Here is a 26452-nt window from a genome sequence, read left to right as displayed (position 1 = left end):
ATCTCTTCCTGTTTGGAATAAAACTTACTCCAAGTCAGATAATGTTGGTTTATCTATGTGGCATGCTTACAGAGGAGGATAACGTCATCCAGAGAGATGTAAAACATTTTGCATGGAATAAGTGATTGAGGTTTTGTAGGTTGGTAGGGACACGATTCATACTGCCTTGAAGAATGTGATCTTTTTATGAGGAGAGGGAGTCCAGCTTCATTAATTTATTTTCTCAAGATGACAGGGTATCACTCACACATTTATCAGGCACATTTGTGACAACAGACTTGGACACATCTTTATGCCCTAATCTCAGGCAATAAGCAAATGTTTGGGGCAAAGATAACTTTGGGGTTTTGGATAAATTACAAAATTCATGACAATTTTTAGATTTTTTTATCCTCAGTTCTGAAACAGGTATTGACATATGTCTCACAGAAAATATTTATAAAGTATCTAACCTGAAGCAAACCAGGATATAAGCTACAGGAATTTTCACTAAACATGGAAATACCACATTCCATACCAACAAAACCACATAATGATTGAGGTTGGAAACGATCTTCTTGTTGGAAAGATCATCTGGTCCATCATCCCTGCTCAAGGAGGTCTAGCTAGAGCTGGTAGCCAGGGTGATGTCCAGATGGCTTTCAAATATCTCCAAGGACAGAGATGCCACAACTTCTCTGGGCAACTTCTACCAGTGCTCAGTTATCCTCACAGTAAAAATGAGTTTTCTGGTGTTTGGTCGAAGCCTCCAGTTTCAATGTGTACCCATTACCTCTGGTCCTGTCACTGGGCACCACTGAAAATTTGTTCCACCTTCTTTACACCCTCCCTTCAGGTATTTTTTCACATTGATGAGATCCTCTGTGAGCCTTCATTTCTCCCATCTGGCTGAACAGTCCTAGCTCTCTCAGCTTTTCCTAGTCTGAGAGATTTCCAGTGCTTGCAGCCTTACAACCAAAGATACTCCTCTAATTCTGCATGTAATTTTCTGTTGCATATTTTCTCTGCTGAAATATAGGTGGGATCATTAAATACCAGGCAGCAGTTGAAGAGAGCACAAGGGGGCTCTTGTGTGTTGTGCTGTGTTTGGGGTATGTCGAAACTACTGAGTAAGGCTTTCTTGTCCTAGAACCAGTCAGAGCTGTTTATGAGTGTCAGGTGTTCAGCATACAGAGGGAAAGATAAGGGGTGACTGCCAAATTCATCTGAGAATTTAGGATGGCATAAACTTAAAGAGGATCCTGGTCAAGCTCCACTTCATCTATTTATTCCTGCCTTGTCTTGATCTCTCCTTGGGAAATGGTTTGAGATCCATATAAAAATGAACACAGCAAAAAATTTGAGCAGCTGAAGGTACAAAGAGGCAGGAGTAAATTAACTTTGTGTCATGACCACACATGCTTAATTTCTATTTGGTTCTCAGCTGCATAAGAGAGATCTCAGGCTATGTTGACATTGGCATCATTAAATGCTGAATAAAGTTTGCAAAATATTTGAATATTAAAATTTGAATTTTTTATTAAAAATTAACTTTTTTCTTTGTTCTGAAAGAATGAGTGAAATTAATTAATATTGATTATATGTTAGGTGAAATAACCTATGTATTTAGTTTTCATCTTTTTGCCAGCCATCTAATTTTAAGGCTAACCTGAGACTCTTTAGCTGCACAAATTGCACTGCTTAGATTTTGAATTAAGACCTCTGTCCCCCGGTGGCTGTTTCCCCTAATGGAGAATAGTGTGGGATTTAGTTCTGTCACAAACATTTGACTCTTGTAATTTAATAACATCATCTAAGTTAAACATTTCTGTAGTTCAGCAATTTTATTTCTAGAAAGCATTTAGAATTTGCTATTCAATATTCCTGTGATAATTAATTACAGAAATTAATTATTTCTATAAGTAGAAGGTTGAAACATTTCCAAGGGTTTTCAGCATTTAGAAAAGAAATAACAACATCACAGGTGGCAATAATTCTGCTCCAGAAGCTCTTGGGCTCCACATAGAAGGAAGAATATACCTGAAAAATCTTCTGTGCATGGAATGATTTTTTTTTTTTAATGTTCACTATGTTTCCTTTCAACATACTGAGAGAGAAGAGAAGCAGTATTTGATAATGAGCTAATTCACCTTTCAATGAGATTGAAGCCTGACAACCTTATCAAGAATACTACCTTTTATTTTCAGTCATTGCCACGACACAGACGTGTGACATCTTTATGCTGAAATTAGTGAAGCTGCAGTGGACTGTTCTTCTACAGTCTTATTACAGTTTCTGAGTACATCTGAAAAGTGATCTCTGAGATATGATTGATGAACAAGGAAGACAGAAAATTATTTCAGTTTCTTCAACTGTTGACTTCCTTACCAAGAGAAAAATTTTAAGTCTGTAGCAACTGAAGATTGACCAGGTCTGCATATTTCAAAAAATATGATAGTTGAAAAATCAATTGTTCTTGTTTTTGAGACTTTAGACCACAAAATACAATGCACTGAGAAACTGATAAAGGATCATTCAGAAATAGATGGAGATTCTTGAAATTCTTTTTTCTCTATGAGGTCATATTTTCTATGACTCAATTCAATTTAGGCAATCTCATTTTTTAAGCTGACTCTTTTAGAAAATGAAAGAACAGGTTTATGGCTAATCATAAGGTACTTCTTGGCTGGTTTATATGTCATGATTTCTGTTCTGACATATAGGCAAACAGCAGTACTAGTTCCAACATGATTACATATTCCCTCAGTTTAACAATTTATTGCTAGGTTTTGTTCCAAACACACCTAATTTGCAATTGTCTTTTGATGGTACATAGAATTTCTCCTTGCTGTTTTTGAAATTTTAATTTACTTTTTTAACCCTCTGCTTCAAATATATTAGTGGCACTGGTTCTATTGCTAAAACTGGTTTTGTTGTAAGAAGTGACCACAGTGGAAGGAAAAGCAGGAATAAAAAATGCAGTGACGTCAACCAGGTATCAGCGGACAATTTCTTACCACAGAAGCCTGCTCAAGGCAATGGTGAACCTGCCCTTTGTCTGCTACTGTGGAATTGCTGGTTCAAGACCGGTGTGTGCTCTGCTGTACTTGCATGATCACGGTGGCCAAGACAGTTATCACAATGGTAAAACTAGGCATTTGCTTGGATGCTTGCAGGAGAAATGATACATTCATTTATAAAAATTTTGTTTTCCTCTCCCCTTTCCTGCTACTGGGCAAAACCCAAACCAAAAAGATGTCTGTCCCACATCCAAAATTTTAATTAATGTTTACATTGGGCTAAACACTTTTCAGCTTGTCCCACTTAGGTACTTCTTTGAACTCTTTCCAAATGTAAAATAAACCAATAAAGCTATTAAGATGCACAGAAGATCCATGGAAAGAAAGGGTGGGACAGGGTTGTAAAAAATACATGCATAAATTAAATCTCAAACACTATATAACTAATCTTTTTTTAAGGTAAGTATCATGGACATGCTATTATCAGTGCTGGACTGATAACACAGGAATGAAAGAGGAAAAAGAAGGCAAAAAGAATTTAGGAAAAACAGAACAGTATAGTTAAAATTATTACAAAAATTGGAATCTTTGGGACCAGTGACATCTTTCATGAAACAATATGCAATGTAAACATTTTTTTTGTAGTTTGACTTTGCCAGTGTATATCACAGGGACATGATTTAAATGATGCTTATTCTATAGACTCAAGATTTTTATCCAGATTAAAATAAATCCCAAATCCTGTTTATCCACTCCATGCATAATTATGTGGAACTGTTTTTAACCAAAATGCATTATGTAATGGAATATAATAAAAAATATGTAGAAATGGAGCAGAAGGGAGCAAATGAAGAAATAAACAAGGTCTCAGCATATTTCACTTGCAGGTCTCTAAAGCTAATTTTAAATTTAACTATTTCAAGTAAACACTTGATAAAGTATTATCTTCTGGTTTGTAATCTAAGGTGTAGAATTCTGCTTAGAAAATCAAGTTTAGTTTCATACACTATTACTCTTGAGATTAAAAGGGTTTCTGTTTACTCTATTTTTTTAATGTTTTATTTTCCACTTTACCTGGATTCTTAAATATATTACTGAGGATAATTTAAAGTGTCTTTTGAAATATACTCTCTAATGTTATTTTTATATATATATATGTGTGTGTATATGTTGCATGTACATATATATATATAATGTAAATTATGATGCATTTCATATTTCAAGGGAGACAGGACTAATTTTTGAAATTTTTTCAGCTTTCAGTCATGAAATGAAGAAAAAAAGATACTGGATGAAATTCTGCCTTCAGAATTCACAAAAAAACTCTAAGTAAACATGGGCAGGAGTCAAACACATTTGTCTGAGGACAGTATTAGTCCTTTGTTCTGTAAATGCAAATATTTCATGCAAAATTAAGTAAAAAAACACATGCAAGTCCAACTCATATGCACATGGCTAATACCCAAGAAAACTTCATTGGTGCGTGTGTTAACATGCATATATGGTTTAAACCAAGAGCATTCACACAAAGGAAAATGCAGAATGATCAGCAGCATGACAACTTTGTCAGTGACATTCCTACAGAGCAACTATTTAATGCAAACCAATATGCACATGACTTTTTTTGGGCAGAGAAGCATGACTTGAGTTGTGGGGTAAAACAGTGATTGATACATGTGGTTAGATAAGCACTTTTTAATGTCTAATTTTTAGTAACCATTTTGCCCCACATCTGATTCTACTTGGATTATTTCTCTTTGCTATCTACCCCTTCATCATGCAAAAAGTTACAATTAAAATTAGAAAGCATTGAACAAGCTTTAAACCCAACAGATAACATGGATATTCTCCACACTTTATACTGGAATTAAATTTGATATAAATACCTCCTGCTCTTACCAGTGGGTGGTGTTATTCCATGTATTTAGGTGTGAAGCAGACAGGAAAGAGATAAATCTTTCATAAGTACAATGTAAATCAACACAATTCTTATATTATCCTTGTATTAAGTGTAATACATTCAAACTCTTAAAGGAAATAAAGTGATTGACATAGAACTTGAGGGATAGAACCGTGAACAGAATAAGGAATAAAATACAACAAAACAAGATACTAAATTGAGGGTTTTTCCACACTTTATTTAAAACAAATCCTCCATACTGCCTCACAATCATATTGCAGAGTACGGGCTATTTAATCCATTTAGTTGTTATTTCACATTTATGACAAATCCAAGACTAATTTCCATACACCAGTTTCCAAATTATGAAAGTTTTCACGTGACAACCTCCAGTTATAGTTACTATTTCATAGTGAACCAGGTGTTTTTAGTACATCCATTAGTGGTAATGAATTAGTTAAGGCATACATGATTTTGTAATATCTTCAGAAATAATTCAGTGAGCTACTTTAGGCTTAGGTTGAACACACCTGCAGCTTAAGGGCCTGATCCTGCAAAGTGCTGAGTACCTCACAATTCCATTGCCATCAGAAGGAATTAGAGCTATTCAGTGCCACACAGGATGAAGCTACTGATGCTGCCTTCCACTGCAGTAATCCCCAGCAGAGTTTATACAATTGTCCTTGTCCTGCCCTGGACATACTATCCCTCTGGAGGGGACACATGGAAGTGGCAGGCGAAGCCAAATATATTAATTTTCTATGTATTTTTAAGATCTGCTTTACTTAATGGTAACCATAAAGTCAAACTATCAGTGATTCACCTTTATAAAAGATTTTAATCAAGACCATTGTTTCTGTTTATTGCATAAAAATGTAGTACTCTGACAGTCATTCAGAAATGTATGCACAGATAGTACATGAAAAATGTATAAATGTATGTCAAAACTTTGGAAGTTAATTTCTAGTTAAATTGTTACAAAAGTGTATAGATTTTCTTGTTCTTTATAGCTTTTTGGAGAGTTCTGCAAAGTTTATCATCTCCAGCTCTGAATAACTCTGGAAAGCATCCCTATTGAGACACAGATTCACAGGTTCTTAAGATGTACAATGCCCTCAGTGTCTTCAAATTGATGTTGACTTTTCAGAAAAAATGTTTCTATCTCAGAAAATAAGAAAGAGACATAGATGCTTACTTTTGCTCTCTAGCAGATTGTTATTCCTTTTTAGCTAGACATGTATTTATAGAAGAAGAGATTATAGGGGCTTTTTAAATCAAAAACCAGAAAATATAAGTGTTATTCCTTGTCAGTTCCTAGAAATGAGTTTCTACAGATGGCTAAATGGTTAGTAGTACTATGTTGATTTTCAGTGCAGAATTATGTGGTTGTGAATGCAAGTGAATTATTTTTCAGACTATCATGTGATTCAGATATTTCTCTTTGAAAAGAGCAACTAAACCTGCCTGCTCCTCTCTTCAAACCACTCCCAATATACCTGTTCTAGATTACAAGGAAGAATTCTGAAAAAGAATTAATCTCCACAGGTTTTATAGAACAGTTACTCTGTAGATAGCAACACAGGTGCTCTTGTTTGATACTGGAAGTGGGAAACTAAGGCAAAGAACAAACAAAATTCTGGAACACCTGTATCTGAAATAAACCTATGACTTTTTTTCTCTAAGCCTACAGAAGTCACCTGCAGTTCTCAAGGTTTCCTATACACAATGAGAATTCAGATTTCTGATATCCTGGCAATAACCTAGGCAGTGAAATGTATGCCAAACATGCAGTGCTTGATTGTCAGTAACTCAGATATATATCCACCTTCTTAAGCCTGCACTTGTACAGCTTATAAATACTAAAGACTTACAGTCGCTTTCTAATTTCTTATGCACTTATCTATTCCTCAGCATGTCTGCGTGAAAAACAGAAGAACATACCATGTTCATGTCAATGCCATTGGTGTATGTCCATGCATGCTGGAAGTACTCCTCCAGTCGCTGCCGCAGAGGGTTGGGGATCTGATGGAAGCGTATGAACTCCTTCACTCGCAGCATCTGCATGTGATACCGTGCAGTTCCCGAGTAGAGCCTTTGGATTATTGCAGATACGTTCCCAAAAATGCTAGCGTACATTAATGCTGGATTAAAGAGAAACAAAACTTGCTTAAGTCGTGGCTGGGCTTTGCAGATGAGTATGGCTAAGTAAAAGTAAAGAACAAAGGGAAGCGTTAAAAAGGTATGCATACATTTATAGGTTTAGTTTTAAATAGAAAAATAAAATATAATTATGATTATCCAAATATGATGGGCTATAATTTCTTAAATCCACTCCAAACTCACCTTCTTACCTTATACAGGATTTGCTTACAGACACTGATATACAACACAAATATTCTGACAGTTTGGATAACAGATTTTGAGTAGTCAAGCAACTTGATTACTTCCTCACACTCAATGAGTCACAACATATTTTTGCATACAACATTCCTTTCCCTAGGAATTTGCCCTTCCGGCTGCATGCTTATAATCTTATTAGTTTAGAATGTTAAGCCATTTGCTCAAACACAGAGAGTAAAAAAAAGATTTAAATCCATGATAAAATTACTTACAGCCAATCAACATGACACAGATGGAAAAGATTTTCTCTGAGTTGGTGTTTGGAGACACATTTCCAAATCCTACACTTGTCAGACTGCTGAAGGTAAAATAAAGTGCTGTAACGTATTTGTCCTTGATAGATGGTCCAGAGCTTGCATCACTCTTATTGTAATGCTTTCCTAGTTGTTCGCCTAAAGAATCCAGCCAGCCAATCTTGTGAGCCAAGTAAGGTCTTTCTACATTTCCAATGGCATACCAAATGCAAGCAAGCCAGTGTGCAATAAGTGCAAATATGCACATGAGGAGCATCAGAACTGCAGCACCGTATTCGGAGTATCTGTCCAATTTCCGTGCTACCCTCACCAAACGCAGCAGTCTAGCTGTCTTCAGAAGGCCTATTAATGTAGTTGTCTGTAAAAATAAGATAGAAATTAATTTTCTCTGTTAACAAATATGTTCTCATGAATAGTAAGCATGAATAAACCAATACAAATTCCATTATTTTGGGGAATCAACACAAAAAGTAGAAGAACCCATTTAAATGTAATCTTAGTTTCATTTTTTTTAAACTATGAATTTCATTATAAGACTAAGGAAGAAAATAAGATATGTACATTTAAAATCAAGATATTTTGAAGTTGTGATTATGTGCTAAATACCCTTTCATGTTGAATATTGTACTTGATCTGGACTCTTCAGTCGACCGTAATGGATTTAATGATCCAGTAGATTAATGATTTTTTAACGTGATAAAGTCTGTAAGTTATTGCAACTACTCATAATTACATGACTGTCCACTTAGGTTATAAATATTCTTGAACAAAGCTGTGTGACTGTATTTGATTGTAACTTAAAAACTCCTTGCAATGCTCTGGTACACATATTCTAGAAAAGAGAAGTAACACGGCATAAATGTCCCAAAGAGTATATCTACAAGATTCCTCCTGTTTGTAATTGTAAGAACACTCCTACAAGGGATAGATGATGATGCACTGTGAACAGAACATCATGGACAATTTTCTCCAGATGAATCTTTTTGCATATGCAGATGTGCTGGCAAGACCCAGTAATAGAAGTACTACACCAGTAGAAAAATAAATTGGAGCAGTTTTAAGCAGGAATATATTTCAAGATTTTTAGTGCAGACTTGTGCTATTATCCATTGCAACCTCTTTGAGGCTCTGATCTTTTTAAAGGAATCTAGAGGTTATTAATATGTTTTCAAATTTCAATTAGTAAATACATTTCATACTTGCTAATTCCTTGTAGAAGGAATTGACAGCATTGTAAAGAGGACAACTGGAGTTAAACAACTGGAGTTAAAAAAACCCTCCTCAGCTACCTTTTTTCCTTGCATTAAATCTGAACATATTCAATAAATGTGTGCATACATGAGTGCATACATGTTTAATGGGTTTGTTTGTTTGTTTGGGGTTTTTTTAAACATGCATATTTTTATATTACATGAGACTTAGCAGGAAAAGTTTTCCAAGCCTCACAAGCCGCTCTGATAGTAGTACGCATCATATTAAAGCTTTCTTGCAACAAGTACTAGACTAGTTTTTAATGCTTTATTAAATCCTTGCATTTACCACATTTCTGAGTAAAACCCCAAAGCTCTTGGAACAAAACAAGAATCTTTCTTGGCTGCATTTTGCAGTGGACAACTCAATAATAGTTCATATTTTCAGAGTAAATGAGCAAGAGGATAATGTACAGTAACACTCCTTAGTTCAGTTTAACACCCCAAATAATAATTCACTTTGGGGTGAATTTCTCATTACCATATAAAGAACGTTAGTGACCTCAATAGTCTGAAAGATCACACCCTTCAAAATGCTATGCCTAGGCTGAGATTCAGAAGCTGTGATTATTGTGATTAGGTTATTTTTTCTCTATAAGATGGATCAGGCTTATATATTTATGATCCCTTAAGAAAAGTTAAGATTTATTTTTAGTAGGGTGCTTGAAACATCCTATTAGAGATGTGGTTATATCTCTAAATCATACAAAAGACTGCATAGTCTTACAGTGCCCCTTAAATAGATCAGATGGTTGATTGTGAATCTACAATATGTCAACACTGTTCCACCCCATTCTTAAGATAAAACTTGATATTAAGATAAAACTAATATTATTCATCCTCAGTGTCAATCCTATACTTAAGTACATCAGTTTGAGCTCTGGAGTATGTGGAAGGTATACAACACAAGAAAACTTCACCTCTTCAAGTGTAAAATCAGCATGAATGAGACTAGATATGCTTAAAGCATCTTTCTTTAATGCAGTGGAGAGGCTTTAACACTAAAATAGAGTCAGCAGTAGAGGCGAAGAGGATGGTCCACAAGTTTTGATGTGTCTTACATGCTGCCCACTTCTCAGCATAGATGTAGCCTTCACATAGTAACACTACACCTCCCATGTGTCACTTGGCCAGGGACAGAAGTTCTTGGTTTCAGAGCTACGTCTCATGTAACACAATTTTGTTGGTGTGCTGGAATACTTTGATCAGCACAACACCCAAGGAGGCAGGGGTCCTACTCTATCAGTTACCTTACCCCATCTGGTGCCAACAGTTAATGTCTGCAAATAGCAGTCTGATAGATGCTGCTCTCTTCTCTGGATTGCTTGCTTCTCTGTTTTCATCATACCTATCTGCTGGACTACAAGTTCAAGAGTAGTTGGATAATCACATCAGAATCTTTTCTCTTCTTTCCTCTCCATCTACTCATTATTTTTATCTTCCCAAGTATCAGGGAAGCCACCTAACTTTTACAACACACACACACAAAAAAGAGAGAATTATTTACTACCAACCATAATAATTTTGAGTCTCATTAAGCAGAAAAAAATAATTTAAATTACATTATTTCCCTATTTTGGAAGTTGGAAAGTTAAGTGTCTGACTCTTGCTTTCTTATGGCTGAAAAAGTATGGCTCAAATAGAAGCATTTGGGTAGTGCTGTGTGTGGTATTTGGATTATTATCTCCTGCCCTTTCAACACTCCATTTGATATCAAGGTGCTTTAAAGCTGAATGAGCACACATGGAGCTCTCTTTAGAGCTTATGTTGTTTAATAAAAAGACTATTCAATACAATTTTTCATTGGGGATCTTCTTTGAAGAATCTCTAGATAATAAAAAGAATCATTTCATAAAAAGATAACCCTTATGACTGAAAAAATTCTATTAAATGGAAAATGCTCCATTCTGTCAGTTTTACATTTGCCTCTTCTTGCTAAACTATGAAAAAGAGATCATTGGTGAAATTTATATTTAACAATGAGGGAAGAAAAACTGCAGTCAGTAACAGCTTAGAAAAGTGATTGACATATTCAATACCATGAATGAGAGAGAGAAGCTATGATAGCGCAGTGAATGGAACATAATCTATATAGCATCATTGCTGCTTAGATAAACAAACCAGTTTTCCAGGTAGAGAAACTGGTCAATTACTAGATTCTGAGGGAATAAAGAATCAATTTACATATGCCTACAACAGTAAAAAAGGTATTGCATGGTCCAATAATTTCTGTTTCAACTTCCACGTTTTTATACTTGTCTATTCATCTGCAAGAATGCACTTGTTACTGTTATCTGTAATGTTGTCTTATATTAAAGTTATCCCTTTAGCATGATTTTAGCACCTGAAAAATTATTCTTAAGAACATCTTTAACAGGGGAGATATGGAAGAATAATGCTCTGGGGCATGCCTTCAATGAACTTTGCAATTGATCTCTGTTGTAATCCTTTATGTTCCGCATTTCTAATCACTGAAAATAATTTTTGGCAATGAGAAGTGATCAATGATCAGAAAGGGATGCAGACCATGCCTGACCCTTCAGGCATGGTCTGCATCCCTTTCTGATCATTGAACAGAATGTTGTAGTCTGAGTTAGAAGTAATGCCACTATACAAATATTTTTCTTTCACCTGTCTGTGCTTTCAAACACCACAGAAAAAGTTATCTGCAGTAAGATGGGCACCTGCCACAGATAATGAATGCAAAAGGTGATCAGATTTTGTCTTAAATCTCTGGGCTTTTTAATGACTTTCTGAATAAAATGTACTCTTCTGGTAAGAGAACTATTAATATGTTTCCTCTGTCCTTTATATTACTCTGTCTCTTCTTAATGCTTTCCTTCATAACATTTATTTTTAGTGCAGAGTTTTATCTCATGTTTTTGTAGACTTCTCATTTACCTTTTGCTTTGTTTGCTGATTTTTTTTAAACTTCTGCATTCTGTACATCACAGAAAAATCAAACCAAATTCTCTCCTTTTCAGAAAAGAAATATTATGATTTTATCCCTTCTTAAATTAAATAAAAATATTTGGAAGAACTGACTCAGGAATCCAGAATATAACATATATTTTCTGTACCTTTGGGCCAGTTTTGGAAGCATATATTGAACAGTTTTTATTCTATTGTGTAGATAGATAATGTCTGTCAAGGTAATCTTTTTTTCTTCTTTTGATAGTCTATATTCTTGATAAAATTGACAACGGCCAAATCTCTTTGATAATTAATATAGTTTATGCTACAATTAATCTGTTTTCTGCTAAGTAAATGTCTGATCTAAACATTTCAAACAGAGGAAAATTATTATAATGCAGCAATGCCAACACAGCACTTACATGCACTGTGGGCAGTTTTTAAAAAGTAAGAGAAAAATCAAAGGATCAGTTCTTATATAAAACCATTTGACGAAGTCATCATAGACAATACATTAAATATTTATAAAGACAATATTAAATATGGTATAAATGAAAAATAATAGCTGAAACATTCATTGTTTTCCCTTGTCAATGAAAGTCAATATTGTACATTATTCTACAAAGGAGGATTTAGTTTTAGTTTAACCTTAAAACATGGGATAGACATACTAAGCAGCCTATTAAATGACAAGAAAAAATACTTTAGGATACACAGAATACCATTGTGAAGTAATAAATTAAGATTTAAGATTTCTTATTCATTTAAGCTTACCTCTTCAGAGCCAGAGCCAAAAATCAGCAGGTCAAAAGGTATTGCAGCAACCATGTCAATTAGGAACCAGCCTTTGAAGTAGTGAATTGCTATTTTTGCTGGATCACTTACCACTTCTTCATTCTGGTTTACATATGTTGTTCTGAAGTTTATTAGAATGTCAATGATAAACATAATATCCACAATTAAATCTACAACATTCAGTGGGCTGCAGGAATATCCACACTCTCTCCTCTTGCGATCCTCAGTGTCATTCAGAAGGAAGGCAGCAGAGTAAGGGGTGAATATGGCGGTGTATATGACCAGCAACAAAATGAGCCAGTCCCAGACGGCTTTGAAAGGACTATAGTGCAATATAGTAAACTTGTTGATGCGAGGGGTCTGGAGTTTGTATTCTGGTAGAACATCAGCCCCTAAGGATAGAACCTAGAATAAGAAATATACCACATCAATAACCAGACAGTGTATCTACTCCAGCTTCCACTAAACATAGAATGTACAGGACAAAATGTACTTCATTGTAGTTTTGAGGATCAAGCTTCATTTACTTAGTGTTTTGTCAAACTGAATTTCTGTAAAATTCATGGTGTCTGCTAGATCAAATAAACTCATTGACAATTTTGCACAGTAGGTTGATTATTGTCCCCTATAGCAAGCATTGAGGCATACCTTATATCCATAAAATCTGCATTATTAAGCATGTCATCAAATACATTTATCCACCACGATAACCTTGCCAGCCTACTCATGGCCAGTGAATGACTTTTTTTGCAGTGGCATAGTGTTTTCCTCCCAAAGCAAATCTATTATCATCTATTACATTCCCTACAAAAACATTTACTCTCATTAGAAAGTAGAGGCAAGAAAAAAAAACCATAAAAAACAAACAAAAAACCCCACTAAAAACAAAAACCAAAAAAACAACCAGCCAAACAAACAAACAAACCAAAAAAAAAACCAAATAAAAATAATTCAAGAATGATCTGTTAGTGTTCTGGACAGCTATCTACACTTTGAATTTTGTAGTGTGAAAAACCTTCATGCATAGACAAATTTCACTGAGGCTATAGTTCTAGCTCAGCTAAAGATGAAACAAAGGATACCAGAGGAGTATTGCCTTTTGCTCCACTTCTACTTTTGTCAATTCCTAAAGCTTATTATTCCTTTAAAGTATGGATCTGTTATCTGCTGGTGTTATCTAAGTTGGATTTCAATTTTATTTGGAAGGATTATGTTTGTGAGCACTGCCTAATTTTCTGCTTCTGGTAGCTGAAATGTTTGCTTTGTTGCAAAGAGCAAGCTATTGTGTGTGCACAAGATAAAATAAATTTCCTTTGGCTGCTCTTTCAGTATGACTGAACTCTGACATGAAGGAACAAAGCCTTTAAGGATAAAAAGATAAATTATATTTTGTCTCTATTCAGTGTTTGGGATTGTCAACAATGATGCTAATTATTGCTTTCTGTGCTGCAAATGATCTCCAAATCTTATGGAGCTCAGAACACCACGTCATTTTACATAGACCAGTGAACAAGCATCAGATAGTGACAACCTTCAGTTATTACCCATTTGGGCAATATTCATGTTCATGAAATCTTATACTCTTTTTCCAGCAGTTACTTCTGCTTATTCCTTATTCTTCTGCTATTTAAAAACAATTTTGTTTTAAAAAATAAGTTATTTCAAAAACTATTAAAATGAATAATTCTACAAAAACGAAATGATGATTGGAAGGGGGTATTCCTTTCAGTGATATTGTCTGCTTTTATTTGCTTTCTTTTTACAATTACTACTCTGGGGCTTGAGATTTTAGCTTGTTTAAGACCAAGGAAATCCATGCTCTTCAAACATAATCTTACAAAATTCTAAGGGTCAGCACAATCTTTTCTGTTTAAATTACCAACAGAAACTGTTGTAAAAATCTTAGATCCTGTCCTTAGTAGTCTAAGTGGCACTAATCTTATTCAGTCAAATTCTACCCTGAAAACATTGTGAGAACATGAGGGCTAATAACCATTCTTCTTTGAACTTGAAGAAAGAAGTGATTAAGTCATCCAAAAGAGTATGTGCTAGCTGCAAGCAGCCACTCAGCACTGTGCTGAGCTGGTGGTAGAGGCTGTTCATCAATTTTTTGTATCATAACTAAGACTTGTACTTAACTAATGGCTCTGGCTATTTTTTATGCATTAAACACATTAGCTGACAGCAAGCTGAAGCATTGCTTAGTCTCTTAAGCAGTCCTAATATTTTTAGTCCCCCACCTGATGAGTTGACAAGAAATGTTTTCTTAATATTTGAGAACAGTGAGTATATGTGCCAAGTGAACTGCTATTTGTAAAATTTATATCACTATTCTCCTGCTGGATTTTCAGACAATGAAGAAAATGGATTAGGCAACAAGGAGAATAAGGCTTACTGCACGTGTTTCTCACTGTTTCTTGAAAATTCCAGACACTGCTTCATTTCAGAGCAACACTTAATGTCAGTTGGACTAATTCCCCTGAATCTGACTTCTAATCTAATTTTAGTTACATTTATTTCTAAATTGGTTTTAACTGAGTTATGCAAAACTGGACTTAAAAAACCCAAACAATTGGACAAAATGAGGGAACAGCAGTATGAAAGTGATCATAGCAGAAACGCGTCCAACTTTTTTTGGCAACAGTTTCTTAGACACACAACAGAGGAGAGGCTGAACTGATGGTTGTGAGTTTCATATTCATAATTTTATATAGAATTTTACATTTCGACATTGCTTACTCCCATGCAATGGGAAGTGAAAACAAACACTCATATAACTATTTTGTTTGTTGTATCTTTAGAAAGATGACTTCATTTGTCAAATTAAAAAAATCACTGTTGTGTACACACAAAAAAGACAAAACACATTATTTAGTTTTCTGTTGGCATTTTCAGTAAAGACTGACTGAATATGAGATTAATTTCTCTATTTTCTTGTTTTGTTACATCCTTGTAAATCTTGGGTACTGATGTTAGCCAATTTTGGCCATCTTGGGTAGATGGAAGATTTCAGTTTACTCAGAAATTCACTCAGAAGATTTTAATATTTCCACTTAAAATAGATGTCATCAAATCCACTGTTAGTAAAAAGAAAATTTATTAACTTATCTCTTCTGGACATTAAAACTCAGACTTTGGATTGTAAAAGAGGTAGTTTAGGGAATGAAAACTTTTAAGAGAAAGAAATGTGACTAGGACAAGACTGAAGTACTGCAGTGTTAAAACATCTTTGAACCTTGAGACAAGACACAACAAAAAAGCCAAGCTTCCTTGCATCTTACTAAAAAGATTATAATACTAAGCAGAAAAATTCACATCAGCTGCATTGATTTCTCTTAAGAATAATTAAGAGTATTCAATCTAGATTAAATACCACCTCACTCTGGTTTTCCTGGGGAAAGCAGGAATGTATTTATAACTAGCGTGCTTTACAAGCCATATTAGGTGATAAGATTTAATCTATTTAAAATGGGAACATTTCAAGGTTAAATAGACTTTACTATATTTTGCCTTTGAGTAAAGAACTCTGATATAAAATTCAGCTTTTCTGTGTTCCTGTTTATCTCATTTACTGTTGAAGCAGCACTGCTGCAAGTTAGAAGACTTCATTCAAATTCATTTTTGATTCTGTGAATCTTGCTTGAGTTGTTTCATAAAAACAGGGCTGGTACACACCTTCTACACTTCTTTGGTTCATGAACACACTTCCTAAGATCACAAGTTCAAGGTGGCATTTATTATAAAAGGGCTGCAATCAGATACCGAGAAAAATATGGAGTGAGATCAAAGAACTGTCATAAATTAGCAGTCTTAGATTTTTGTTTCTGCACTGTTTGGTAGCTTTCAGTTCCTCAAAGATAACAGTAGTTTGTGGAAATTGAAAGAAAATATATTTAAGGATAATGAAAATTCATTATTGGCTGCTGTTCTGTTAAGCAAGAGGAGATGTATCAGTGGTTTACCAGGGGGACTATCAGGTGATAGTTAATTAAAAAAAAAAGATTCAATAAGGCTTATCCCTTTACACTGGGTTACACTGTTCATGGTGTCATCTTTTTTGGGGCAGTTCTATCATCTTTTCCCTTGAGAAAACCTGCTTGGTACCAGGTATAATTTCTGCCCTGTGCTGTGTTTAAAATATCTTGTATTGCATAGTGTTTTCTGATGAAGGTTCAAAGAGCCAAACTGAGTTGATGTGCTTTGCAGTATGTTGGCCATATGCTTCACTGGGCAACTGGATTGTATAGGGGACTCTTGCCTTGTGCTGTGCAGCATCACCTGCACAGACAGTATTTGACTCTTTTTCTTCCCTGTACAGGTTCATTTATAAAATAAAATATGTAGACACAAAGTTGTACAAGATGTTGGATGACCTGGGAATTTTACTCTGGTGTCTGCTACTGAGTTTCCCAGTGATCTTAGGCAAGCTGTTGTTTAATCTCTCTAATTTCTGTCAAGTAAAGAGAATAATATTTAAAACTGAAAGTACCCTAAAGGATAACGAGCAGAAAACTTTCATAAAAGCTACTTTACAACAGCAATGGGCTCCCATAAATCTTACTTCTCTAAATTTAGTTGATTCTTTTTTATTTTTTAAAATTATTTACACAAGTATTTGTCCTCTTCTCCTGCACAAAAAGAAGTGTGACTAGCAGGTCAAGGGAAGTGATTTTTCCCCTCTACTCCACTCTCATGAGAGCCCATCTGGAGTGCTGCATCCAGCTGTGGGGCCCCCTGCATGAGATGGGCATGGTCCTGTTGGAGCAAGTCCAGGGGAGGTCACAAAGGTGAGCAGGGGGCTGGAGCACCTCTCTTATGAAGACAGACTGAGTTAGGGTTGCTCAGCGTGGAAAAGAGAAGGCCATAAGGAGAACTTATAGCACCTTCCCACATCTAAAGAGGGCCCACAAGAAAGAGGCTTTTTGCAAAGGACAAGAGGGAATGGCTTTAAAATGACAGAAGAGAAGTTTAGATTAGATGTTAGGAAGTATTTTTTACTGTGATGGTGGCGAGTCACTGGAACAGGCTGCTCAGAGAAGCTGTGGATGTCTCATCCCTGTGAGTATTCATGGGCAGGCTGGCTGGGGCCTGAGCAACCTGGAGTAGTGGAAGGTAGCCCTGTCCATGGCAGGGAGATTGGAATGAGGTAATCTTTGAAGTCTCTTCCAGCCACCCTATCATTCTATGATTCTAGTATTCAAACTGCAGTTTCAAGAGACTCTGAGACACCCATACTGCTGTCACATGTATATTCATAAATTTTGTTCAGAGGCATTTTAATTCAGATTTTATTAAAGAATGCAAATACACACAGTAAAAACCAAAGACCTAGAAACAAAGAAGCATAATAGTATATGAATTAATCAGAGCAGAAATAATAAATGATTCATGCCACCATGAATTGTTAAATAAATATTTCTGTCAAACCATTGCATGTATTAACAGTATGGTTTCCTGGTTATTGTACCACTTCATGAGAGCAAGTGTAGGGCAGGGTTGTGACATGCTGCACCAAGGCTCTTCAAGTGACTATGGAGCTGTGTAAAGCACATGAACATGGAAAAGAACCAGGAACCATGCCTGATGCTTTCAAGAAGCACTGAACTCCTCCCTTGAACATATTGCAATTGCATGGACCAAATGCAAGTTATTCAGAAAATATTGGACCTTTTTCACTTCTGCTAAGAAGTCACAATATTTTTTGTGTTATTTCCAAACAAACAGCAGATGGGTGACTAATGTACACTCACACAAAGAATGTGTAACATATTCACAATCTAGGTAACACCTTTCATCTTGGACAGAAGTACTGCACATCCAGAAAATTTGAACAAAGACAAATGTTTACAGGTGACAAAATATCAAAAGAGGTATAAGGGCTTGAGTGAAACCAAAGAGTTTTAAGGTAGATGGACACAGACATCTGTGTGAAGAGTAGATATGGATGTTTGATGGTTACAAACCTTAATAAATTAGATGGTACTTTGCTATGTCTCATGACCAAGTGTGCCTCATATGAAGTATATGTATATTAAATGGTGTAGTTATATTCAGTACTAAATACTGTTTTGTTGCTGCTGCTTTTGGAACAGATGAATAAAAGTAAATCTTGTACTAACGAGGTTAGCTACTGCATAGCACCTCTTATGTTAAGAGAATTTCATAAACATTTAATAAAGTTCAAACTATAAATATAATCCCAAATTACTTCGGGAACTTTAAAATAAACATTTATCTCATCCATAAAACATCTTGCATAAAACTATGAAAGATGGTACCTGTTCAAATACAATGTTGAAATATTTATTTCTAGGAAATACTACATGACATGAAAAAAATATTATTTTGCCAATGTGTTGCTGCACTCAGTCCAGCAGTAGTCCAATACTAGGCACACAGCCCTGAGAACGGAGTGAATGATCACTCCTTAAGCCAGGAAGGATGCAGCAGATCTAGAAATGCATCAGCTGCTCATACGCTGCAAGACTTGAATATCTACTATGAATAGTGATTTAGGAAACTCATAGTATAAAGCATATTCAACACCAAAATATGAAATTACATGAAAATGTAAAGAAGAAATTGAACCAGGATAATTGTATTGTAAACATTATCATAGCTGGTGGAAAAAAAGGGAAGGAATTTGGAACATCTAACTCTTTAGATCTAATCCAAATACACAATAATAGGTCTTCCTTTTAACAGGTAGTTTTGAACTAATTTCCAGATCTTTATCAACAAGGCTAATAACAGTATTGGGCAGGAAAAACTTGGAAAGGAAATGAGAACCATGAATCAGACTTGTAAGCTAAAGCCATATTGTTGTAATTGACTGTTATTGTTCTGACCTTAAATCTGAATGATAGTGCACTCAAAATGAGGCAGTATTGCTTTAGCTTTAAAATTATTTTAATAGATTTTATGGAACTTTCTTTTCTTGAAGTAACTCTCCTGTCTCTCTTTCCTCCTGTGTATTAGTTCTGTTGAAGCTGCCAAGCTATAACTAGCAAGTACATCTCTTTCCTTTTCCTCTCTATTCATACCGTTACCATGAGACATCTACAGACTGGACCTCCTGAGGAGATTTCTGAATCTAAAACCAAGTGAAAATAAATATTACACGAGTATTAATGAACAAATGGAATTTAAATTAACATTGTCTCACTGATAGTAGGCATTACCTAATTCTCCAAAAGAGTATAATGGACTTCCTTACACAGACATGAACAATTAAGAAGATTACACCAGTACTGAAAGAAAGCTAAAATGGTCTTGGTTTGGTCCAAACACAGCTTTATATAAGGCTTTCATGTATCAGCATTACAAGGTATTTTTACATGTAAAAGATATTTTTACGTGTCTTTCAAAGGACAGCTACTGAGGAACATCTCCTGAAATATTAAGAGTGGGGAATGTTAATAATAATTGCCTTGTCCTTTTGTCTTTATTAAAGGCTTTAAAATTATGTAATATGACTATTTGTATATAATGCTGAATGCTAAAACATTCTCTGTGAGACAATTTGTAGTAAAATAATGAGGTTTTGTACAGAAGGTTTTTCTTTTGTTTGTTTGGGTTTGGGTGGTTTTGGTTTCGTTTTTACTACATCCACCTATTCACCAAGGGTAATTTTAGATAGATATTGAAACAGAGCTTTTGTTATTACTGGTGGAACCTGAAAATTCAAATCTTATTCTGAGTGTATTTTAATTTTTTTTTTGTTCCAGATATTGATCTGTCACTACAAGCATGTTTGAGAGCAATGGGATTTCCTGGAAGTGCTAAGGGCCTTGCTGAAGCCATGAAATGATGAACTTTCATAAATTTATCAAATAATTATATAAATCTCATTCAGCTAAGCATATCTACATACACAGCAACCCAAAATCTTCAAATGGTTAAAGAAAGTTATGTATGTCTTGTGATTAAAACAGTAGAGCAGCCTTCTTCTCCTGTTTGTTAAGTAAAATTTTTTAGGTTTCAGGGAAATAATATTTAATGGATATTACCATCAAACAAGACCCTTTCACCAAAACTGAATATATGTAATATCTCTAACCTACAATTTATTTTTATTAAGCTAGATATTAAAAGAGAGGAGGCATTTTTATAGTTCATTTTCCATGAAAATATTAAGAAATGGTATATAATCTTAAACCTCAGGAGCCACTTCCTGCCAGTCACTATATAATTACTTTCACATTGGTGGATAACGCATTGTCAGAGCAACACTTAGAAGCACCCAGATTTACTAAGAGCACCTTATTAACCTCTAAACTTAGGGATATACATTATAAGATCATTAAAAAATATATTTACAAAGAAGATATTGACTTTTATTTTTAGCAAAAGCTAATGACAGAATATGTATTAAAAGTTGTGTAACCCTCTTATTTAAAATTCACGATGAGATATTTCAGAAGACAGCAAATGCTATTCTTCAACATTCTAGTGAGTTTGTGAGTTATTCATTGTCCTGGCAACACTAAGGTGCTGAAAAGCCTTTATATGTCTAAAAACAAAATATCAAGTGTCAATTTTCTTACAAGGGCTTAAATTATTGTACGGTTTTAGTAATCAAAAAATATTTTCTGTAATCTGTTCATAACATGACAATAAAGCAAGCAGGTTTTGCACTTGTAGGTGCATCTCATCCTTCTTACAATATTTATGAAAAAGTGTTTTTCATTATTGTACATTTTGACTGGTTTGCTAGCTGTTAAATGCTTTTATTGGATAAAGAAAAGCATAATAACTATAAGAATTTCTAAAGTGCATGGAGTGATGATGAAGTAGCTACATTCACAGTTTGGTTCTATGATTACAGTACTTACTGACATAACAGTCAGGAGTACAGCAGAAAGGAAGAAAAGATCCTTATGCATATCTTCATATTTAAATTTAACTTTCAGTTTCATGGTAAATGTTTTCCCATAATATGCAAAATAAGCAAAGTTTAGTTGCTAGAAAATCTGCATTTTGTAATTAGACCCCATAGTGTTTAAAAATGTATGAACTGCAATTGAAACTGTTCTGGTAGAGAGAAAAGCTTACTTTAGAAATTACTATCTTCCCTGTGGCTCTCCTTGCTTGTGCCTAATGAGCACATCCCAACCTTGTTCACTTAAAGGAGATATTTAGTCTTAGCATTCTGCTCAGGTTGCCCAAGTTCCTCTCTTGACACAGATTTGGGAAAGTTGAGTGCCTTGCCCAAACTTCTATAAAATTTGGCCATTGATATTTTAACCAAAAAGCCATTTGGCAAGGGTAAACGGAACAGATTTCATATATAGAAGCAGACAATCTGATGATACGAATTATATTTCATTAGTAAACCCATCCTATAAACCAGATTTCTAGGGCCACCAATGCAATTTATGCTGTTTAGGGATAGAAAAAGGGGGATTTGTGACCATGGAGAAGTGGGCAGACAAACTTGCCTTTGCTCAGCCGGTAGCTGGATCTTACATTAGACACTTTTATTGTTTTACAGTGCAAAAACTTATTTTAATTTTAGGAAATTGGGGCAAGACATGGTATGATCTTCATGATTATTCTTCACTAAATACTCTGGTATTCCAACAGAAACAAAAACACAACAGAAATAGCACAGAATCAGTGAAAAAAAGCAAGTCCTTTAAAAGTTCTACCTTGCCCGTGTTATGCTAAATGAAGCTCATGTTTAGAGGAGAACATGACATTTTATTTAAGGATTTAACCAGTGTCCTGATTCTGGCTACGAGGGCATTAATTTTCTTCTTAGTAGCTGACACGGGGCTCTGTTTGGATTTAGTATGGGAATAATGTTGACAGCACACTGATGTCTTGGTTGCTAAGTGATGTTTACCCTAAGTCATGGACTTTTCAGTTTCCCAGGCTCTGTCAATGAGCAGATGCTCAAGAAGCTGGCAGGAAGCATGGCCAGGAGAGCTAACCCAGTTGGGCCTTATTGGACAGTCCACAGCATAGAACATCATGCCCAGACTATAAACTGAGGGGAATTACCAGGAAGACAGACTTATCGTGGCTTGGGAATGGGTTTAGCATCAGTGAGAAATTTGGCAGTGAACAATTATATTATATTGCTTGTTTTTCTTGGGTCTTCTTTCCCTGTGTCTCTGTCTCCCTCGTTTCCTCTTCCTCCCTCCTCTTGCTTATAATTGCTATTAGTATTAGTATCAGTCATGATTTTCTCCTCCCTCCCACTGAGGGTGCAGGAAGGACCTGAGCAGCTGCTGTATGACACTTAGTCACCAACAGGGGTTAAACTGTGACAACCAAGGAGATAAAGGAATCTTTTTGGTGCTACTGCAGGCACTGAAAGCTCGATCCAGTGGAAAAAAGTGCCTAGAATAGAAGCCTGTAAGCCTTAAAGTTCATTGTTTTCTAGATATATTGACTAATTTATCACACTGTGCAAACTGCAGTTTCCTTTCCTTACTAGACATAGTGGATATAAAGAAGTGAGAAAACAGACAGCACAATATATCTGTAAATAACTATCCTAGACAGAACTTATTTTTCAAGCTTTTTTTAAAAATCTGTAAGGAGGCTACAGTCTGCATCCTATCCTAGCACCATTTGTCAAAATAAATTAACTGGCCTCTAACAAGTTCTGCAGAATGGCTATAAGCCACAGGCTCTGATTTTTTTTCTCAATTCCAAACCCAGGAACTAACAGCATTAGAGACTAAGATGTAGCAGAAGGTGCTATTCTGATTTGGTTATAGTCTTCCATTTGTAACCCACATATGAACCCAGTGAAACTAAACTTCCTTGAACAGAACTAATTGGTACAAACGTGAGCCCATCATTTAGCAGTTCTTTTGCTTCAAAAGAAAGGTTTCTTCATAATTAATAGAATTCATTTAGAAAGTAGAACATTTTCAAAGAAGATGGACACTTAGAATAGAAAAAATGCAAAGCTGTGAAAAGAACTTTTCTTTCCATTTAATAAATGTTTCTCATTTAGTAGTAGTAGTATAGTCAACAGTCTGTCTGAAGCTGAACATACCATCTCACACCAGCTTCCAAGATATAGAGTAGTTACTGGAATTTCCATATTTAAAAAGATGCTGCCTTAATGTAAAACTGGCAATTCTTTGAGTAAAAAAAAAAAAAAAAAAAAGTGCTTGTAAATAAACCTAAAGTATCTTAAGGACAATTTCAGCGTGTGCTAAAATGCAAGATTTATTCGATTGTCAAAATAAAAACAGAATTACCCGAGGTATATCAAATATCAAGAAGAAGAAACTCTGAGTTTTCTACATACTGTGAATATCAGCCAACTATTCATACAATTTCAGTACTTCATTTCAGATAAATTTTTATATTATAGTATATTTTTACACTTTAGATGGTGTCGGAGATTGAATGTTATAATTTATGGCTTAAATATTTTCACGAAGGACTTTTGCCTATTATAGAAAAACTGTGTTACAGAAGCTGCAGGGAAGACCAGCATGCCCTGAATAGGCCTTCTGACTGAGGCCCGGAGCTGATGAAGATAGTGACTCAGGTCTGGGCTGGGGAGGAGGAATACATTCACAGCTGGATTGAGTTTAGCACCTTCAGGGTGGAGACCACACCCCCAGGGCTATCAGCAGCCAGGCTGGCAAGACCCTCACACCAAAGGGTGGGGGTAGGAGAGGTTTTGAGTGTGTGGAGAAAAAGCCTCTGGACAGAGTCAGTGAACACCCATCCTGTGCTGTACAGGGCTCTGCTGTGGGGTCCCCTCACCCCAGGAAAAGCTGCATCTACATGAAGAGAAGCAGAAGGGTGTCATGGCCCATCAAAGGCCATCCCAAAGGGGTCCCCAGACCCTGCACCAGAGCACTGCAACATGATGCAACAGATGCACTATTGCAACTGACAGTGTCAGACTGGTCCCCTTAACAGAGGCAGCTGGGCTTTCCCACCTGGCCCAAAAATATATCAGTCCAGTGGATCCTATACTTTTCGGTGCAGCGGTGGCAGGACTCTCACCACCAAGAGGACTAGATGGAGGGGGACAATGGGACATGGTTGGGACTCGGGGAAGGGTGATACCTTTCCACCTAACCCCTGTCGCTCTCTTCCCGCCCCCCCATCCCTCACACATAACTAGTTCTCTCTCTGTCTTTCTCTCTTTCTGTCTTTCTTTCTTTGCCTCTTTTACAACTAAATAAAATATATGATTATTTTTATGGCGCTAAAATCTAACCTCATCTGGTTTTAATCACGCTTTTTGGGTATATTTCAAACCTCTCTGGGTCTGATCCTTGTTATTCACAGAAGCTTAGTTTCCCTCGCTCATCTGTGTTTAAACTGGTTTGTAACAGATGGCCTGAACTAGCCACTTTTAATAAATACTTCCTAGAGATTTTTGTTGTGCTACGCTCATTGATTTTATGTTCAATAACACCAATACCACCCATAAAGCTCAATAAAAGCTTTGAAAATACATTTTTCTAGATTTATTACCTATAACTATCTATTAAGCATATCTATTTCATAAACATAATAAACATAATATTTGGAATTCTGTGAACCTTTGATTTTGGATTCATACATCTAACCCCTGATTTTTCCCCTACTGTGATTTTATTAATAACTCAGTATAATTTAATTTAATCCCCCGCTTCCTTGTTTTTCTCCTTGCTTTTTCTTTCTTTTTTTTGTAAAGCCTTAACTCTGACCTATTCTGGGTCTGCCCTTCTCTATTGATCCTGTTATCAGTTACAAGCTGAAAGCATTATCCAAGTTTTAACACATGACAGGTAATAGATGAGAAAAGTGACCTTCTCATTTTGCTTATTAATTTTGAGGGCATTCAGAATTCATCAAACAACAACTATGCTGACTGGGGTTTATAGTCTTTGCTTTTTCTTACTATTTCTACTACTTTGAAAAAAATGCTAAACCCTATCAAACTCTAACTAGAAAATATTTTCTTCAGTGGCCAGTACATCAAAAACAACTAATCCACATGTTTTTTTCCTGCCCCCTTGCCCAAGCCAAAAGAATAATAACCTCATTGTTATTTCTGGTTAATATGCTTAAGAATCTCATTTATACTTAGTGGTAGAACATAACTGCTTTATAACCATCATCATACTACCTGCAAACTGCAGGAACTTTCTCTCTTTAAAATTTAGTTTATTCATCAGTTTCCTTCATTAGTGAGTTGTGGGAGAGTACAAATTTCCTTGAAAAAATTGATCATTAGATTACTCACAAAAGTTTTTATACTAGCTAGTATTTCATTAAAAGAGCAGAGAAATTAAATTCTTAGCTGACCACACTTGCCTATTTTTTTCCTCAGGAAAATGAGTCTTAATAGGTGTGACTATATAATTTCAGGTAGATGCTAAACATTGCCTGTCCAGCTTATGGCATTTTGTGGCTAGATCCAACATTGGCCCTGCAGTAGGTACATATGAGGTGCCTGGCACTAGAGCAGAGTTCAGAATCCAGACCATTTGAGGGTAAGGGCACTTAGAGAGGGAGGGAGTCCTGAGTCTGAGTCCATGGTGCCCAGGGTTATTTTTGTGACTTTTTAAACAGATGGTCATTTATGTAAGATGAGGAATAGTCAAATTACTCTGGAACTACAACCCAGGACTGCCTCTTTCTAAGAGGTTGTCCTGAATGTTGGCTATAGCAGCAGTGTTCTTGAAAAATAGCAGCTTTTTGTGACCCATGAGATCCACAGCCCTCTTCCCTTCCTCTTTCCCCACATCAGCTGCTATTGCTATCAGTCTCTGGGAAAATATATACTTAAGCTCACCTAAAGATAGAAATGTCCTGAGTTAACATTGTAACCACCGGACCTTGATCTAACTTTGCAGTTGTGCTGTTTTGTGTAGGAGGCTGGGTTAGACGGCCTCTAGAGGTCTCTTCCACACTACATTTTTGTATGGTTCTAAGGTAACGTGAAAGAGGGACTGTGACTTCCTTCAT

General features: G+C 35.6%; 1 protein-coding gene across 1 annotated transcript in view; it reads right to left on the bottom strand.

Annotated features, from left to right (window-relative positions):
• Window positions 1–26452, bottom strand: part of KCNH7 (potassium voltage-gated channel subfamily H member 7) — a 207859-nt gene that overhangs the window by 31895 nt on the left and 149512 nt on the right. Inside the window, exons 6-8 of the mRNA XM_063400641.1 lie at window positions 12491–12916; window positions 7512–7911; window positions 6841–7040 (exon numbers count right to left, since the gene is read on the bottom strand). Of these exons, the coding sequence (XP_063256711.1) occupies window positions 6841–7040; window positions 7512–7911; window positions 12491–12916 (1026 nt within the window). The remainder of the gene's footprint in view (window positions 1–6840; window positions 7041–7511; window positions 7912–12490; window positions 12917–26452) is intronic.

The sequence above is a fragment of the Prinia subflava genome, chromosome 6 (assembly GCF_021018805.1).
Source record: "Prinia subflava isolate CZ2003 ecotype Zambia chromosome 6, Cam_Psub_1.2, whole genome shotgun sequence".
NCBI classification, from domain to species: Eukaryota; Metazoa; Chordata; class Aves; order Passeriformes; family Cisticolidae; genus Prinia; species Prinia subflava.
Note: the sequence above shows the minus strand (reverse complement) of the source record. Positions and strands in the feature narration are given on the sequence as shown.